Source organism: Pygoscelis adeliae, unplaced genomic scaffold (genome assembly GCF_000699105.1).
Source record: "Pygoscelis adeliae isolate BGI_AS28 unplaced genomic scaffold, ASM69910v1 Scaffold273, whole genome shotgun sequence".
Lineage (NCBI taxonomy): Eukaryota > Metazoa > Chordata > Aves > Sphenisciformes > Spheniscidae > Pygoscelis > Pygoscelis adeliae.
The window spans coordinates 1,324,908-1,344,617 of record NW_008824416.1 but is presented as its reverse complement, the minus strand read 5'-3'; the positions used below and the strand labels follow the sequence as shown (position 1 = coordinate 1,344,617).

The window sequence follows — 19,710 nt, the reverse complement described above, 5'->3', positions numbered from 1 at the left end:
CGTTCCTGCCGTCGTTTTTTCTCCCGGTGTTTGGTGCACGCTCGGGAGATGGCCCACGGCACTGCCACGGGCGATGGGTGAAAACCCTCCCAGACCAATCTGCGTGGCAAGCTGGCTTTCCACCGGCTGGGGCTGCGGGGGAAAACATCCCCAAACGTAAACCATGGGGCAGAGAAAAAATGATGGCAAGAAGGTGTGTGGGAGGCTGCCTTTGGGTGGACAGGGCTAAATGTAGGCTGATTGAACAGGGTGGAAAAAAATAACTGAAAACAAAGTTTTCTCCACTTCTGAGCAAAATTAACAGTATGTTGAAAAAGAAAAAGGTGAAACAGCCAGAAATGGATAATTTCTCTTTATGAATATCTGACAGTTCTCACCCTGAGGGTTAATGGAAGGATAAGCCAAGTCCTCTTGCAGCCTCCTTGTGTGGATGCATGTGGTTTTTTCCTCCTCCCTCCAGTGCTGCTTTCTGCAGGTCCCTGGGATAGGTTGAAGGAACCAGGTGAAAGGACCAGGTTAACCCAAGGGTAACCCAAAGACAGGTCCCTCTTGGGGAAGAGGGTGGAGTTCAAGGACATGGGGAGGTTGTTAGCATGAAAAAGGCTTCCTCCGGCTCCCAAGGCCTGGCAGATGAGACATCCCAAGCCCAGTTTGTGACACCTCCACCCCAGTGTCTTGGGCAGGGCATGGCCTCCTAGCAGGAAAAACCTGTTTTTTCCTGCCTCCCAGGCACTTCTGCAGCTGCTCCTGGTCTACGCTTGTCGGTGATGGAGCCCGTTGGGCAGCAGAGGCTGACGTGCCTCCCCGGCGCGGGGATGGCTGGCACCTTGCTTGGGTGGTGGGTGGCTGGTGGGCTTCATTGCAGCCGTTGCATTGCAGAACCGCCCCGAGGATGCCTCCTGCAGCAGCGAGCTGCTCGGTTTCCTGCCTGGGCATGCTGACCTCTGGAGCAATGCTAGGCGGAGCAGCAAAGGGATTTAGGATGTGGTTGGAAAACCCCAAGGGGCGCAACTGCGGTGTTTAAAGACATTTTTGTGTTGCCCAGCTGTTTGCCATGGCCTCTCCGCTGGAGTGTTTTGCGCCCATGGGAGGACAGGGCTGGGCTGGGTTAGTTTAGTCGGGTGATGAGCTGAGCTGACCAGGCTGCCTTTGCACTGGAGCAGATGAGGATGCTAATACCACCCTCTCCAAGGCTGAGATGCTGGGTGTCATCTCCTGCAAAAGCGTGGTAACAAACAGCTGGGGAGCTGCATCTATAAATGTCCGAGCTGTTTCTAGAGGGATCTTCTCATCCCAGCTGCAGAGCTTTCCCATAGCAGGAAATCTGCCTCCCAGATGTGAGGTGCGAGTACATTTGAGACTGAGGCAGTGGCTTAGCTTCTTTAGAGGTAATATTTATTATTGCTATAATTATCTATATTCCCACAGGGAAGAGTGTGTAACCACTACGAGAGCAAGCATAAGTATTAAGACTTCAGTTGTCTCATGCCTGCTCTGCTCTCCTGGCTTTGCTGTCCGGATGTTAACCTGTCTGTGCCTCAGTTTCCCCCACCTGTAGGGTGATGATAAGGACTAAGTGTCACCAGAAGCCAATATGTCTGTTGCGTGGCAACTTCTCGGGTTTCCATGCCTCCTTTCGCTCCAGACTGAAATGACCATTTCAACATATTTTGTGAAAACTGGGTTGTGCTGGGTAAGCCCAGACTCCTGCTATCCCCATCTGGGAATGCATCTGATAGGACGGGCTTGGAGTCGCAGGAAGCCCTGGGCGGTGGGGAGAAAATCGCTCTGGCTCAGCCTCCCCAACAAAAATGAGGTTAAAACTGGTGCATTCCCCCCCCCCCCCCCCCCCCCCGGATGAAACAAAATGAGATTGAAAACATCCCGAGAGCTGCCGGCATGACACAGGTCTACATTTTGGCATCCGGAGGAGGGAGGAATTTTAATACCCTCAACAGCAATGTGCGTAGCCGTGGGTGAAAGTCCTACATGGAGATCAGGCACAGCTTAAACCTCCTTCCCTATTATATGGAGGGGGTAAGTCAGCGGCGGCTGCTGGCTCTGCTGCACCGAAGGCCTGATCCAGAATGCCCTTAAGGCTGCGTCTGAAGAGCCTCATTGACTTCAGAGGGATTTGCGCACCCGATTGAAGTTAAGCATGTGTCTGAGTGCTTTTGCTGTGTCCAAGCCATAATCCCAGAAATGTTTCAAGTGGGAAGTTGCAGCCTGCTGGTGAAATTCTGGTTTTAAAGACTTTTTTTTTTTTTTTTTTAAATCTGAATGTCTTTATTTTTGGAAATGAACATGCTTTTGGCCGTAAGACATTCCTCTCTTCCGGGGTGCCCCCCTGGAAGGGGCTCTCCTGCTGCTCCTTTCCTGGAAAACTGATGAAATGGTCCCATTCAGGCTCTTGCCTAGTGAAATGCTCCTGGATCCTCTTCTGCTGCTCCTGTATTAAATATTGACCTTTCCATTTTAGCAGAAAATGCCAAAGCTGGGCACCCTGGAGCTTGAAAGGTCTTGACTTTATCTCAGTACTGAATGGGAAAACGTTTGCAGTCCTGACTCCAGTCTCAGGGCATTTGGGATTGCAGGTGCCAGCCCACGTTATGGTGGTCCCTGCTCTATGGGAGCTGTGGTTGTGGGGGAAGAAGGCGTGAGCAGGGGTGGGGAGACAGCAGACCTTCTGATGACCATGACAGTGGCTCACCGCATCTGAGTAAGCTTCTCCCCAAGCAAAAATTTCAGCTGTTAGTCACTTGATGTGAAATTTATCCACAAGCGATGCTCAACCATGGGCGTGTGCCACACGGCAACACTCATGGGGTCCATGCAAAAGTTGGAGAGGGCACGCAGGATGCTTGAGGTCCCTCAGCCATCTGTGCCAGGGCTCAGGGCACAGACCCCGCCCCTGAGGACCGTCCTGTACCATGCCCAAGACAAAACACTGGAGGTGATTTTGGCTATCGCCTGGTTGCTAAATGAAATCCCTGAATTCAGTCGCTCATGTGGTGGAGCCATTGCTTTCCCTGGCTTTCCCATTTGCAGGCAAACGGATTAATGTCCTTCGCTATTAACATTCCAGCTGCTCCCTTTGCCTCCTCGTTTTTTTTTCTTCTGCCTTTTTTTTGTAACGTCAGTAGAAATCGGCAAAAATATCTAACCAAATTCTTTGTCTTGGGGCTGCAGAAGATACCATGGGTGAGTCGTCAGATTAGTTTAAGTGCTTTCTTTGTAACTCAGTACCTGTGGAATGTCGTAGTAAAGCCATGATGGTAGAGTGTAGCTTTTTAAACAATAAAACAGGGGAAGTGATGAAAGGCAAATTTTTTTTTTTTCCCAAAAAAAGGGAGGCAGCAGAGGCCTCAGAGTTAATTTATGTAATATTTCTATTAAAAACAATGTCTATTCAAGATAGCAATTTAAAGCCTGCACTGTTGGCTTAAAATATAAATCCAATAAACCTCTATTATGATTCCTCCATTAGGTCAGTGTGATGGAATTTTGTGGACTTCTAAAATAAGACATCATTATTTTTCAGGAATGCTTCATGAATCACAGTCAAAGCCCCTTCATCTTTGCTTGTATAAATTTCAGAAATGGTGCTCTTATAAAATATATACATTCGCTGAAGCCGGCAGCCGGCCGCCTTCTTGGAGCAGCATCCTCGGAGCTGGAATCCAGTTTGCATAGCAGACGAGGCAAATGCTCCTTAATGGCATTGCGGCTGTGGGCTGCGAGGTTGTGAGGCTTAGGCTGTATGAGATTTGCCCGTTTCTTTGTATAATATCAGTGAGAAGAGAGTTACATTATTCCTGAGAGAGGTGCAGCACCCGAGGACCATTTTTTTTGGGTGGAAGTCTATGCGTTTTATGCACTTACTTGTTTGCCCATGTGCTTTGTTTGGATGGGGAGGTTGGGTAGTGCTGGGACACAAAGCAGGAAGGCAATCCCCATCCCAAAACCCAGAAACCCCAAAACCTTCCAGGCAAAGCCTAAACCGGGGGCTGAGTTTAAGAGCAGTCCTCGCGTCCTCCCTGAATTTCAGGCTATCAGGACCATGTTAGCACAAGAGTTAGTTCGCCTCATCCCCTGTGTGGTCCTGCGCTGCGGTCCTGGGAAGGCCACCACCCAAACTGGCCAAAATCTGTCCCTGGCCTAAAAATGCTGCATATTTCTTCTTGTGAGCTCTACCTCATCCTCCCATGGAGAATCACCCTCTCTGCTGACAGGTCTAGGTCCATGGTGCTGCTGTGGCTGCAACAGCTGGATTTGGGCTGGAAGCATCCCAAAAGCACCTTGCAACCAGGGAGTGAGTAGCTGCAGGTTGGGTTCACGATAGCTTCATCGCCTTTGCAGGACAGAGACCCACCAAACCCAGGCCGTGCCACGGGGTTGGTGCACGGGGCAGAAGTTCACCTCTAGCAATTATGGGAGATGGTGCTGTCATTGATCGTCGGGGTTTACTTGTGGAGATGTGTAACTTTGGTATCCCTTGCTGCCAGGAGGAAGAATTCATTGACTGGTGGAGCAAATTCTATGCTTCCACAGGAGAGAGGGAAAAATGTGGCTGCTATTTAGAGAAGGGCTTTGACACCCTGAAGGTAAGTGGCCTTGGCTGATTCTGGCTCACTGGACGTGCACTCTCCATGACATTTTTCCACAAGCTTTGACTTTTTTGAGTGTTTAGGCTTTTTTTTCTTCCAGGACAAAAAAAAAAAAAAGGTCATTTTCCCCTGAGAGCAGGTACTTTTCTTTTAAAAAATAACTATTTTGAAAACTCAGTTTTCTTTGTAAAATCTTTTCTGATAACTTTCCACTTTGCGGCCTTCAAGGTATTGTCACTTTTCTAAGTGGCAGAGGAGGTGGGGAGCTGCCACCCTGAAAAGTGTTTGGGAACAGCAAGGAATGCCAGAGATTGCTTAGGGAAGAGGGACATTTAGGCACCCAGTTACAAGAATTGCTACAATTAACACAGGAGCCCAAATAGGACTAAAATGGGGAAGACCTTGCCTGGTCTTAAGGAAAACGTTCCCAGCAGGAAGGTCTCTTTGGCTGATGGGTGACCCTCTGCGACACCTTGGCTTAGTCTGGGTCTTCTGTGATGTGCTGTTATTTGTTGTAGGGTTGCTCAAGGTCCGTTCTTCATCACTGTCCTGGGGGGGGGCAACAAGGGTGACAGGTCCCGGGACTCTGTCCCAGTGGGTGGTATTTCCCCCAGACCAAGGAGCTTGGGTCAAGTCTTGTCCCAGATCGGTGGGGACATGCTGCTGGTCCCCCTCTGCCCGGGAGCAGTCCCTGCCCTCGCCCCCGTCTCTCCCTCCCCAGGTCTACGAGACGGAGTTGGAGAACGTGGAGGACTTCGAACATCTCTCCGACTTCTGCCACACCTTCAGGCTGTATCGTGGCCGGTCGCAGGACTCAAATGACGACCCCTCGGTTGTGGGGGAGTTCAAGGTGTGATGGTCTCTCTTTCTACCTGTACCCGGGAACACACTCTGCCGGGTGGAAGGTCTGGCTGCTGAGTGGGATGATGCCAATTGACTGTTTTTGGGTAGGAATTCAGTGAGAAATGGGCCATTAAAGTAGACCACTGGGCCCAGTCTGAACAACCTGCCTGTGCAGGTCTGGCTGCTGTATTCCCAGCAGTGAGTGCATTGCATGCTTCAAACCCAGTCTAGGCTGCGTCGTCAACCTCCAGCAAAAACCCACCTGGAGCCAACGCTGGATGTAAGCGATGGAGCATCTTCTTTCTCTGGGATGGTGGTGGGAGCACTGAAGGTCTCGCCAAGCCGGTGCTCAGAGCTCTCCCTTTGGAGGTGTCTGTCCAGTGCAGAGGAGCGGTGCATCTTTCGCTCTTTTTAACCTTTAGCCTGTTGGCAAGAGAAGAGGGATTAAATTTTTCTAGGTGGTTTTTTCTTTTAATTCCTGCTCTGACTCAGCACTCTCCTCCCCCGCACAATACCCAGAGACTGATTCCTGCCACTTCACCGGGAGGAAATCAGCTCTGGTGAATAAAAAACTTGTAAATTTTTGCATTTTCTCTCTCCTCCTCCCGTCCCTCTCTCGGGAACGAGCTGCCTCGTCCAGGAACCCTTGAAACTGCCCCTGCAGAGAAAGTCTCAGCCTTAAACCCTCAGGGGGCTGATTCTTAGCGAGGCTACTTCACACCTCTTTAATAGCACAAAGGCTCAAAGGACAGTGGAGTAGAAGAGGTAAAGGACAAACAGGCTGGAGTGGCCCTGTGCAGGCTTATAACAGAGTGTGCATCGATGTTCAGGCAAGGGATGAGTGATACAGGCAGCTTGCCACCCTGCTCCTGTCTCCCTCGACCATGAAGAGCCTGACAGGACATGGTCTGGTCTAGTAGACAGAAGAGGGTCAGGATCTGGGCTCTGTCCCCAGCATTGTAGTAGCTGTAGATCCCTGGAAACATTCCAGGTCAGGTTGGACGGGGCTCTGAGCAACCTGATCTAGTTGAAGATGTCCCTGCCCACGGCAAGGAGGGGTTGGACGAGATGACCTTTAAAGGTCCCTTCCAACCCAAACCGTTCTATGATTCTGTGATTCTATGCAACCATCCAGACTGTTGTGGCAAGCCTGCTCACACGAGACCCATCTACGCGTGTGGGTGTGCAAGCGCAGCTGAACACGTTTGTCCTTCACAGGGTTCGTTCAAAATTTACCCTCTCCCGGATGACCCGCGAGTCCCAGTGCCACCTCGGCAGTTCCACCAGCTGCCGGCCAGAGGACCCCAGGAGTGTCTTGTCAGGGTCTACATCATCCGGGCCTTCGACCTCCAACCCAAGGACGCCAATGGAAAGGTATCCTGCTGGGGAAAGCTCTGGTGGCCTTCAATGTTGGCTCACGGGGTGGGGTCTTTCAACAGGTCAGCCCTAATTGATCAAAATTTGCATATATGGCTTAAAATTTAGAAACAACAGTGACAGCAAAAATGAGAAAATCTACCCCTTCTTTCTGCCTCCATTGCAACATCTGGGAATCCCAGGAGCCAACTCTTCCTCCATCCTGAGGGATTTTTCAGTAGTGCTAGTTAAAATAGCTAAATGAGTTTTTTTTTTTTGCCTTGGTGCCAAAAGAAACAAAATCATGTCTTTCACATGACTGCTTTTTGCAAAGCTTTGCCAGTCTGGAAGAAAAATTCAGTACAAAAAGAAAATTGTGCTGGTTCAAAAAAAAAATGTTAATTTTGTTTCACTTTGCAAAAAAAAAAAACCCAACCCCTCAGGGAAAAATCCTTCTTCACTCTTTGTTCCACTGGAAAATAGGGAAAAAGTTAAAAAAATATATGGGAAATATTTTGACATGAACAAACCCTCCTGCTTTTTAATCTGCCCAGTTTTTGAAAATGGACTTGGAATGAAAGTTTTCAATTTCTTAGAAATCTCCCGTAAGAGACTCAAAAAGAAGGAGTAGAAAAAATGCTTTTTTTTACACTGAAAACCGAAACCAATCCAAGTTTGACCCCTATGCTCTCCCCTTATGCTGTGACGTCTCCTAAAGCTCATCACAGCCAAGGGGAGACAAAAGGAGAGCCCCGGATGCCCGGTCCATCCTCACGCTGCAGGCCTTCCCCGAGCACCGCTTCTCCATCCTTCGCTTCTTAAAAAAATCTACAGGTCAAGGAAAAGTGATGAGGAACTTGGCCTGGATGTTTTTTCCAGGGAGCATATCTAGCCAATATCTTTCCCATTTGTGGTTTTTTTTTTTAATTTTATTTTTATGTGAGCTGAGTAAGATGGTGGGTCCCTCTAGGTACTGGACTCAAGCTGGGTGACATTTTTTAGGTGAAGTTTTTTTTTTCTTCCCCTGGCAAAAATGCTGACTTGAGTTCATTTAATGACTTTTCAAATTTATGCTGGTTTCCCAGAATAGTTTTAGTTGTGAGAGAGAAGCTTAAAAACTTGCTAAAAATGTAAAAATATCTGATACAATTTTTAGATGCACAATGAGCCTTTAAGTTAAAGTATGCTTCCATTTTATTTTTTTTTTTAATTTGTTGCAGCATCTTGGGAATAAATGGTTTTGAACCACATTTTTTGAAACAAAAGGTTTTTCCTTTGACATTTTAGTCCCCTACATTTGTAAATCTATTTTTGAGTAGACCTCAAACTTAAAAAATGATGACCTCGATGGAACCCCAAAATAGGTGACTCAGATGAGAACGGGAACATCCTGAGGACTTCAGAGCAAGCCCAGTCCATCGAAGAAGCCATAAGTAGTTTTTTTCATGCTCTTCTATTGCTTTTCCATCCCATGGGCCTCAGAAGGGCTTGGACTCTTGTCCCACGCTGCTGACTGGTCCTTCGGTCATCCTCAAAAAGGAATTGCAGTGCAGGTAGCTCTTGCTGATGTTCACAGATTTGTAGTAAGGAGTTAACGGTCAGACTGTCCTATCCGTGAAAATAGGCTTTTTTCAAGGGTGGTGGAAGATCCTGCTTGCTGGGACAAGGGGAGGCAGAGTTATTCCTTTGCCATCAATGTTGCTGTGGAATGACTCTTTCTTGCATTTATTTTTATGCCCACCTTTAGTGCGATCCCTATGTGAAGATTTCAGTGGGAAAGAAATCCATAAATGACCAAGAAAATTACCTCCCCTGTACGCTGGAGCCTGTCTTTGGGAAGTAAGTTTTGATCCAGTTTGGAGTCCCTGCAATTTTTTATGTCATATTGAGGGAATAGGGCTGGGCCAGCCAGAGCTTCCCATTCCAACCTACATTCCAGGTCAGGTCGGACGGGGCTCTGAGCAACCTGCTCTAGTTGAAGATGTCCCTGCCCATGGCAGGGGGGTTGGACGAGATGACCTTTAGAGGTTCCTTCCAAGCCAAACCATTCTGTGATTCCCACGGCATGCTCTCGCCTCATGTCCAACCTTGCTGAAGTGAGCCTGGCCTTGGCTCGACCACCATCCTACCCACCATGGCTCGTGTTCATCTTCTCCCTGGGACTTTTGAGCCGTGGAGCATGGACTGGGTCTTTTCTGTCATCAACAGAGACGTCAGAATGGTTGTTTAGACCTGAGATTCCCTTGTGGAGGCATCTGCCTCATCCCAGTGATGGTAGAGAGAATCTGGGGAAACTGCTCCTCATTTAGGCGTTTTGGTTAAAAATCTGAAGAAAAGACACAATGAATGGAGGCATGTTTGATTAGGCTGCAGCATGGCACACCTCAAAATTAGATGCCCTGAAAATTATCTATAAACATGATATGGGCTGGTTGAGTTGTTTGCCTTGCAGTAGGGCCACAAACTTCCGATAAAAGGCAAAAGATAACATTGTTTTCAGAAAAAAGTGTTCATCCGAGCCAGAAAGCACCGTAGGGACCAGGCAAAGCGGAGGGAGGTAGAGGAAAACCTGGTGCTCAGCCTCCATGTGCCGATAGGACTTTGGTCTCCCGGAAAAGCTGGGGTTAGACGTAGGGAGTTATGCTTCAGCACAAACAGGGGTCAAGCCCTACTCCACACAATGTCCAGCTGGTTTTCTTAGGCAGCTCAGGATGTCAGTGCCATGACATCTTCTCAACAAAGCAAGACGGAGTGGGAGATACACCGTCTGCAAGGATGGACCAAAAGGGAGAGGGATGGCGAGGGTGATACTGGTGAGACGGTGGAGGACAGTGTGCATTAGACAAGCCGTCTCCTCCTCTTTTGCCAAATGGAGATGGCAGCTCTGCCTTTCCTACGGTGAATGCAAAGTGGTTGCTCCCCATCTAGCATGAGGGAGCCCTGGTCTCCGGTGGGCCAAGACCTGCTGCCCTGTCGCAGAGCCCACAGCCAGACCCTGCTGAGCTCTGCTTGGCAGAGCAAGTCCTCCTTCGCCAAGCCTGGCTCCCGGCCAGAGGCCGTCTAGACAGCGTGCTGCACCTCCCACCCGGTCTTTAAAGCAAGATGTAAAACCGAGGTCCTGGCTGCTGGCGGCTATTAAAGGTCTCGTTTCACGAGCTTTTCCCTGGGCGGCTGGCTGCCATCCAGCTTTAGCTAATTACTTTCTGCTGACCCCAGTTCCTCCTGCACTCTTAATTGGTGGCATAATCACTCACTTCCCCTCCTTAAAAGCTGCTGCGGGGTGGGTGCTGGCGGTGGGAATGGGCGCCGCGTTTCTCCCCAGCACTGCCTGCCTTTCAGCAGCAGGTGGAGGGGTTCCTGGTAGTGCTGGGTCAGACCTGGACTGTCCCGCTCGCCCTGTAGTACCACCTTCCTTATCGCTGACATCCACGAGCGCCGGCTCGGTCTGGATCGGGGTGTTGTGTTTTGGTGGGGTCTTGGCGCTTTGTCTCTTGCCGTCCTTTATTGGAAGAGGGAGAGGATGGTTTGCTCTTGCTTTATGTTATGTCAGTGTGTGGACTGTGGTGTGATGATGGCAGAGGAGACAGCGCAGAAAAAAGGTGCTTCGAACGGGGAGGAGAGGACAAGGAGGCTTTGGGGGGTTAGTCTTATGCTGACCACAAGCTTGGCCTGGGCAGGCTTGACTCCTGGTTTGGACATTTGCTCTTTGGGCTCAAAGAGCAGATGGTTTTCCAAAGCTGTCATTTCTCCCCCTTTCAAATTCCATGGCAATGATGACTCCTGACTCTCGCCTGCGGCTCTTTTCCCTGGACATTGCAGTGACCACCGTCATGTCCAATTAGCAGATGGAGAAACTAATCAGGGGCAAAGTTTGCCTGAGGGTAATTCAACCGGGCAAAAAGAAACCCAAAGCGTGCTTGCTTAGTGCATCCACAAGCTGAGCCAGTACAACACAGGACCAATAGTACTGGACCAACACGGCGAAGATGCGCAGTGGGCGTACCGTCCTTCCCGCACTGGTGGGTTGGGATGGTGTGTGGGTCCGTTTCCCGTGGGGCACTCAGCACCATGAGCCTCCATCTCATGGGTATTTCTCGGCTCCCGTTGCACAGGATGTTTGAGCTCAGCTGCACTCTGCCCCTGGAGAAGGACTTGAAGATCACGCTCTACGACTACGACCTCTTGTCGAAGGATGAGAAGATTGGGGAGACCGTCATAGACCTGGAGAACCGGTTCCTGTCGAAATACGGGGCGCGCTGTGGCCTCCCCCAAACCTACTGCGTGTAGGTACCTCTGTGAGCTCAGGCAGTGGGTCTCTGTAGCTGCCAGGGCTGTGCGGTGCTGAGCTGGCCATGGGGACCAGGGTGATGCCTCAGCCCATGGGTCTGCTGTCCCAGGGATGTCCCAGGGGGACCTGGGCAGTGCTGTACTTCACCGCAGAGATTTGTCTAGAGAGATGGATTCACACCAGAGAAGCCCCACATTTGAGGGCATTCCCTGAGTCCTGGCTCTCCTCCAGAAGCTTGAAATGCTTCAAATAACAGAAATTTCCTAGGGGAGATCCTGTTATATCCCTGATGCCTCTCGGGCACACTGTGGTGAGGACACCCTCCATGCACAGGGCCAGCTGAAGGGTGACCTGGTGGGTCTGAGGGGGGCTATCAGGGCACCCCAGCCCGGCAAGCCGGGGCTGAGCAGGGTATGGGACATGCAGCCCTGTTCACCAGTGGGCCAAGGTGAGCACAGACTTGGAGCTGGCTGCACCTTCCTCAGACCAGCCCTCTTTGGTGTAACCCTGCTGCTGCCCCTTGTTGAGGCTGGAAGATGTTTTATCACGTGTTGAGCTGCTGTTTTTCATCCTGTTTGGTTTCAGCTCTGGACCCAACCAGTGGCGAGACCAACTCCGTCCTTCCCAGCTGCTTCACCTCTTCTCCCTGCAGCACAACTACAAGGCCCCCACCTACAAGTCCGACCGGGTCGTCTTCAGGGAGCAAGAGTACATCCTCTCTGAACTGGGTAAGGTAACGGGGCTGCTTCGGCGTTGCAAATAGCTTTCCTTTATGCAGAGCAACGGATGGAGTTGGAGGTCATGAACAGATCACGGTGGGGGGTTCTCATGGAGGCCAGGACTGGGTGATGGGCACGTCCCCATCCTCCTCACCTTGCCGTCCAGGTTGGCTCTGCACCTTTCCCAAGCTTGGCTCTGCCCCAAAGGCTGCAGGTTGCAGTTGGATCTGCACCAAACCCCGGAGTTGAACCCAGACCTGCAATCCCGCCACGTTAACTTTGGCCTTGAGTGACTGCCCTTTGCTGCCTGCAGCGAACCAAATACACGTAGGCTGGGAGCAGCAAAGCCCATCGCAGCCAGAGAGGCTCCAGCCTGATCTTCCAGCTGCTGCTTGGGCTGGAGGAGCAGTTGTGCCGTTTGCATCTCTGCGTTTTGGGGCTGGAGTCACTAGAGGGAGACAATATCATACACACAGTGCCCAGCGTATCGCACCACGGCTCGCGCCTCGGGGGCGAGGTGTGCTCTAGCTGGAAGTGCAGAATCAGCCTCTGCCAGCAAGGAGAAAATATCACCGAGTGTCGGGGAGGCATTTTCTTGTTTGCACAAAAAACCCACCAACACTGACACCTGCAATGACGCTCATGCCCGTCTGACTGGCATCCTTGGGGGCAGAAGTTTGCCTTTTAGAGAAAAGTCTGCTTTAAAGCATGGAAGGGATGTTTTGGCCCAGGGAGGAGGTGAAACCCCACTGTATGGCCCAGGAGCTGCAGTTTGACTTTGTTAAGGCCACTACAGTATTGCAGAGCCATCAAGGAGGACTTGGCCTGCAGAGGCACAAGACGGCACAGCCCAGGGCTGAGCCCCCTCCCTGCTCTTGGGAATCAAGGCACAAATTCATGGTTCTCCTCTTAGGAGGAGGAGGAGTGGGGAAGCAACGGCTCCTTTGCAGCCTCTAGTTATGCGAAAGGTTTTCAGCAAGGGCTGGAGAGGTGTTAAACCTAGCGGGGTCTTCCCCCCTCTCCCAGCCCCTGCCTTTCACCTTCCTCTGCTTTAATGGCAATCAGTTCAAAAAACAGAACAAAGTCTGATGCTTGACCTCAAGGAGATCTGGAAACCAGCTGTGTTCGCAGAGCAATGTCAGATCTGAACCTGGCGGTATAAAGTGAAGCTATTAAACACGAGAGCATGGGATTTACAAGCACTGCACCCGGACCATTATTCCGTAACCCCCACATTTGTTGTTTTCTGAGAGGGGCTTTTTCTTTTTCCTGTGCATACACACATACACACACACACACGCACGCCAGGTTTCCACTGCTTGGGAAATAGCCCATATGTCTGAAGTTAACCACTTCAAGATATTGCCAAGAAAGGAGCTGGGATATATCACCTGAAAGTTGCAGAGCTGTAATAATATTTATGGAGCGCATTTCATTTCAAAGGTCCTCGAAGGTGCATGGCCTTGAAACGCTGTGGCTGAAAGGCAGCGTCTTGGGGGTAACGTCCTCCACCAGTCCCAGCATGGCTTGTGGGGATGGGGAGGCAGGAGCAGGCTCAGCCGAGGCCAAGCTGGCCATCCTCGGTACCTGGATGTAACAAGGGATCCCGAATGCCGGGACAGAGAAGGCAAAGATGTCCATTATTGATAGGTCTTGTCTGACATATTTGTGAAGGGATTAGGGTCTGGCGTGGAGCAGGTTGAGGAGGTGGAGATGGTTTCAGATCTGCTCATGGACGGCTCGGTGTTTGCTGTGGCTGTTGTACGCTGGTCCGTTTTGATGAAAGACCACAAATACCCCAGTGGGAGCAGTGAGGACCGGAGCAGGGACTAGGAGTGGCCATCGAGCTGTGCTGGTGGTGCCTGCATGGCCATCCTTTTCCTCTCATTTCTGTCTTTCACCCTGAACCCAGCAGAGAAGAAGTGGGACCCCGCTCTGCCCAGCTGAAGATCCTGGATTGTTTTAAGTGATGGGATTAAAACAATATCCATCACACGAGTGCTTGCAAACTGCACCAGACAAGACCCTTTCGTCTCCTCTCCCTGAAGAGCTTTGATCACACGTTAGATAAACCTCTGCTGGGGGGTGGGAACGGCAGCAGAGCAGCAGCATGGGCTGGAGGGCTGCTGGGGACCCTGCAGCCCCAACTGCTGTGATTTTAGGCAGCCTGAACCCTTGGGCAGGATCAAAGACTGGGCTCTCCTTTCCATGTGCTTCAACTTGGGCCTTGCAATGTTTCACTTGCTGTGATTTGGGGGGGGGGAGGATGACTTGTACGAGACTCCCCACAGGTCCCTGTCCCATTGCACAGCGGTTTGCCCACGTGTCCCACTGGGAACAGGTTGCCCTGTGTCCTGGAGGGTTTGTGATGATGGTGGATTTGCAAATGGAGGCTGCGCTCCTCCTGCTCGCTGCTGGCTGCAGCGAGGCTGGTGGGCTCGTGCTTGCTCCCTTGCGGAGCTCCCACGGGGCGGTCAGAATCTGGCCCTGCACAGCTGCGGCCATGGCGTGGCATAACGCTACTCTTTGTCTGCTCTGTGGCAGAGGATGGCAAACCCCTCAACCCCCACCTGGGGCCGGTGGAGGAGCGTCTCGCCCTGTACGCGCTGCGGAAGCAAGGGCTGGTGCCAGAGCACGTGGAGACGAGACCTCTTTACAGCCCTCTCCAGCCAGAAATCGAGCAGGTGGGTGGTGTGACGTGTCCAGGACAAGACCAAGAGCATCATCTCCTTTCGATCCAATGCTGACCAGGTGGCTGGCTCGCTGCGGAGCCGTGCTGGGGATACCTGCCCCAGGAGATGGGCTGTTCCCAGGGAAGGGAGTCAGCTTACGGGGCAGGGCAGACCGCTGGCTATCAAACGCAGGCTGGAGCTCATCTCCATGGCTGACTTGCTCTGGGAGATCGATTCCAGCCTCCTGTGTTCATTTTCATCAGCATTTGCTCACAGTTTATTTATTCATTTATATTTATTTTTGTGGGAAAGCCATTTCTGATCTGAAAGTCTTAATGCAGAATTATTCTATAATGGTAATGACACGGCAGGCTCCTTGGGCAATGCAGCAGCATGACTTCTGCAGCATGAACCCGCCCTTGGAGGTGTAAAGTGTTAGTATTGCGGCAGACTGGATGTTTTTAAGCCAAATGAAAACTAAACGGGCTTCCATCCAAAACCAATCGAAATCCAGGTATCTCTATTTAGCCTAACACCTTTTCTTTGATTAACACATATGTGTAGTTTATGCATTTGGATCAAAAAATGCTGCTTCCTGAAGAACAAAATGATTAATTATCATCTGTCATACATGTTCCAGTTGCATTGCAAAGGCAGTTTCAAGAGACCGGCTCTGCAGCTGGTGTAAATGTGCACAGCCACTGATCTGCACTGTTTCAGCCGTTTCCCTTCTGTGGTTCATTTTTAACCAGACCACCTCTCCAACGGTGGGAGAGGAGAGTTGCCGGCAGAAGTAAATGCACCGGCAGCAACTCTTAACACCCTTTCATGTTAATTCACCCAATGAAAATGATGATTAGAGGCAGGAGATGGCTGCTGTCGGGTGACCGGTGGGTCTGTGCTGTTCTTACAGGTACAGGTGTCATGGTCTTGTTGGACCAGCCATGGAGACTAGCAAGGGTGCTTCCTCCATGACATGGGGTTGCATATGGGCAGAGCGATCAGGGTCTGCCCCGCACCGGTGCTTCTAACCAAGAGCATCCATAGGGGTGACGCTGGGTCCAGGGGATTAACCTGTGTGACTCGGTACGTGTTGCATTCGGGGCAGTTCCCCGAAACATGGCTCTGACCCGCTGCGAAGCCACAGAACAGGCTGGCTCTATCGGGCTGTTCGTAGTGAGCTGAAAGCCAGGTTGGGCTTTTAAAGTTTTCTGCTGAAATGGAAGATTTTCTTGCCAAAAAGCAAGCAAACCACAAACCCCTCTGTGATGGGCTGATTGTCAAAGGATGGCTTTTTTTTTTTTCTTTCAACCCCTGAGACTGCACAATAAAATATTTTATTGGCACCCATTGGTGTTTTACAGTAAAAAAGACCACCTAAAAACACCCCCCCCACCCCCAAGATTCCAGCTGCATTTCTGCTGCTCTCTCCTTGGAAGGATTTTGTGAAAGTGGAATGAGATTCCCCTCTCCTCATCCCATCCTCCACTCCCATGGTCAGAAACCCATAAACCAGTGGTCCAGCTGGTGACAACTGGTGACACCATGGAAAACAAGTGAGCTGCTTGCTTCTCCAACACCTCCCATGGACCTAGTCTTTAGTCTGTCCCTATGTAAAGATAGTCAGCCGTGAAGAGTAAAGCCAGAGTGCACCTTCAGCTTATCCAGACCAACCACTTCTATATCGCAAGCCATTAACGTATACACAGCTATCACTAAAATAATTTTAGTATAATACTTACTGACACTTTTCCATTAGGGAAACCTCAGTTTTCAACTAAGGAACACTGGAGCACTTGATATGTTCTCTCTCCACTACTAGGTCTTACTGAGGAGGTGAAGGTAACCCAGTTAGGAGGCTCACCAGGCTTCATGTGACTTTCTTTCCATACAGGGAAAGCTACAGATGTGGGTGGACCTGTTTCCGAAATCTCTGGGTCAGCCTGGCCCCCCTTTCAACATCACACCACGCAAAGCCAAGAGGTAACTTGTTTTTTATTTCTTAGTGCGGTGCTGGTTCCAGCACCTTCTGTTTGTGAGGGGAGAGGAGAGGGCTTGGAGATGTCAGATGGGGAGGGATTCACCTGCCTAGCTGAGAAACATCTCTGTGGGCTCATCTTCAGAGAAAGATGACTCACGTCTTTTAGCTCCTTCAGCTAAATAGCTGAGTAGCACAACCAGGCAGTCCAGGTGGGCTCTGGACCAAGATTTCCACCCTCTCATGTTGCTTTTGTCCCCGGGGCTGTCCAGGTTCTTCTTGCGCTGCGTCATCTGGAACACCAAGGATGTCATCCTCGATGACCTCAGCATCACCGGGGAGAAGATGAGTGACATCTATGTCAAAGGGTAAGCCACCCCGCTTCTGCGTCCTCCGGGTACCGTAGCCTGAAGGCACAAGAGCAGCAGTGAAGGAGTTAACGTGGCCCTTGCATCAACATTGCTGTGGTAGCCATGAACTCCCACTGGGCTGAAGGGGCCGTTCACACCTCTCCAGCTATGGATCCAGCTTCTTGGCAGACACGTCTCTGCTGGGCTCATAACCGCTTCACGATGTCGTTTTTCTTTGCATCTCTTGGATGCTTACACGGCAATATTTACAGTTAGAGAGATAAGATGTGGGGAAGCAGCCTAGCCATTGGAGAGAGGGGCATGTAGTCTGCATTTCCACTGCCGGCTCCTTCCCAGCTCCTCTCCCGGGACAGCCATGGGCTTGTTCCATATACATAGGTTGGCGTGTTTGCATAGCTGCTTTTTTTGGAATTCCCTTTTTTCCTTGAAACACACAAAAATGTGGCAACCAGCAGTAACTCCTCTGGCACATTCCCTTCTCTGCCTGACTCCATTTATGTTTTATCTTGTGTAAAATGGTGCAATCCCAGCCAAGGGACTTACTTACTTTGTGCGTTCTTTGGATTTATGGACAGGAAGAGGTAGGATTTTGAAACAGACTGTAAATCCCTTTTTTACAATCCCAATTTTCCTCCTGTAAATCTAGAATGCGCACTGCTTACCTGGTATTCACATCAAGTGCATTGTTATCAGCTCCAGCTAAGCTGCTCTGTGCACTTCGGGGCTCTGAAGTAGTAGCGCTTGCAGGGTGTTACCGGGAAAGCGAGAGCATCCAGCGCTTGCTGATATCCCTCGCCTGGCTTTTAGCGTCCCCAATGACCAAGCAAATCTCGCAGTGCTGTAAATGAGTTAAAAATCTTGCTCAACTTCCTCATCCTCCCCCCCAAATGGCGGCATCACTAGCATCAGACCTGAATAACCCTATTGGGAGGGGAGGCGATGGTCCTTCTTGTGCTTAAGCATCTGCCCTGCAGAGAGGGGATCCTGTGGGCAAAGTGACCTTCACCACCGTGGCGTGGTGCCGCTTTGGTGAGGACCGTTCCCTCCATTCACCGCCGCCTCCTGAGCAGGGGCTGGAGCCTACTTTAGGGTGAACCCAATGGATAAGGAGCTTTTACCTGTGGTTTTCCTTCAGAAGATCTCACAGTGCTTCTCTGAGGAGGCTATTGCCAGTTTATTCTCCATTTTACCCATTAGGCAAGGTCAGGGCTGGAATCTCAGTCTCTTGGACGTTATCTTTTACATAATATGTAAATTATTGTCGAGTCAGTTAGGCAGGTGAATGAAATAGGAACTTTTCTATTATGCCTGAGGCAGTTGCCTTTTATTTTATTTAATTTAATCAGTTATTTATTGATAGTCTTACAATAGCATGAAGAGGTCTCAGTCAAGTTTAGGTTGCACAAGGCTGAGTGCAGAGAGACCTTCCCTTCCTAAAGACTCGTGCTGTAGGCAGACAAAAGAGTGGTAGTGTAAGGAAATCGTATTCATTAGGAACTGAAGATTTTTTTTTGAGTTAACAGCCCTCTCTGTCACTGTCGTAGATAGAGGATATTTTTGTATTGTTTTCATAGTGAAATTTCCAATAACAAGTTTTACTTCACCAAGAGGACGGGCCAACACTGAACTAGGTCACGTGGGAGGTGGGAGGTTTTCGCTCATCATCTTGCAAGTTTTTCAAGATATTTCAAGGTAAAACCAGTACTGCTTTGAGCCAATTGGACTAGAAGTTTCCAGAGTCCCCTTCCAACCAACCACCACTACTAAGATTTATGTGCTATTATGTGGCATCTCTAAAACTCAGCTGCATCCCCTTTTGGGCTCCTAAATAAACGGATGGCCTGGGTCCTCCAAAGTCTTACACTCGTGCTGAGCAAAGAGGGACGTGTGCGACTTTTGAGAAGAAAGTCGCCTCTTAGGTTTAAGAACCTAACTTTGCCTTTGGATATTGCAGATACCTTGAGTCGCATGGATTTAAAAAATGCTGGATGAATTAACGGGCTAAAAATCCACCCAGTCCTGTTAAGTACAAAAACATTATCTATAGCTCAGGAAATCTCTGACCTGCAAATTATCGGCGTCTGGAGAGGTGTGTTGGGAAGGTATCAGGATGTGTTTGCCCCAGTCCTGTGCTCTTACCTGGGTGTCTGCTGTTGGCCCCAGTAGAGGCAGGATACTGGGCAAGATGGGCCTTTGGTTGGTCAGCATGGCCATTCCTACGTTATGTTTTTAATTCTGGGGCGCTGTGACCTGAATCCCTTTGATTTCTGGCATCTCCTTCCTGCAGTGGGGAGGGTGCAGCAAATTCTGCAAGAAAAAAAAACCACAAACGTGCCAAAGAGGCATCCAAATCAAACCATTTATTTGTCCTTTTGTTTGCCTGCAAGGAGAGGGCGCTCACACTGCATCCTCCGAGGGTCCCTGCCAAGCTTTGAAGGATGTGGATAAACACACAGGCTTGCCATTTGCATCCTATCAGACCAAATCAAATAATCCAGCCACAATTTAAGTATTAGTGTAGCCTCATCACACAATTCCCACTGCCACCAAGCCCTCGCCGCCCGTGTAGCACATGCGCATGTGATGTGTACCGTAGGATGAACTTGAGTAGACCTCCCTTCCCTGTCTCCCACAACACATTTGGGGTGGGTCATGTGCTCCTCTCAAGTGCTGGAGAAGAGGGAATAATTTGTATAGCTGGGCAAAAACGCCTTATTTTCAATTTAAGTGGAAAACAATCAAACAAGATAATTGTTTTCATTAGAGATTCTCTCTGAATCTTCTGGCTTTCCTCCAGAAGGGCTCTAAATACACAAATGGATGTGTTTTATTGTTTTGTTTTGATTCGTTGATTGCTGAAGACTGAAAAATCTTGG

At 49.9% G+C, this 19,710-nt stretch overlaps 1 protein-coding gene across 1 annotated transcript in view; it reads left to right on the top strand.

Moving 5' to 3' along the window:
* The window catches only part of DYSF (dysferlin), a 109,167-nt gene that overhangs the window by 68,005 nt on the left and 21,452 nt on the right, over positions 1–19,710 (top strand). The window contains exons 35-43 of the mRNA XM_009320898.1: positions 4,506–4,604; positions 5,329–5,457; positions 6,669–6,824; positions 8,554–8,645; positions 10,919–11,089; positions 11,680–11,822; positions 14,358–14,497; positions 16,380–16,468; positions 16,736–16,831. Of these exons, the coding sequence (XP_009319173.1) occupies positions 4,506–4,604; positions 5,329–5,457; positions 6,669–6,824; positions 8,554–8,645; positions 10,919–11,089; positions 11,680–11,822; positions 14,358–14,497; positions 16,380–16,468; positions 16,736–16,831 (1,115 nt within the window). The remainder of the gene's footprint in view (positions 1–4,505; positions 4,605–5,328; positions 5,458–6,668; positions 6,825–8,553; positions 8,646–10,918; positions 11,090–11,679; positions 11,823–14,357; positions 14,498–16,379; positions 16,469–16,735; positions 16,832–19,710) is intronic.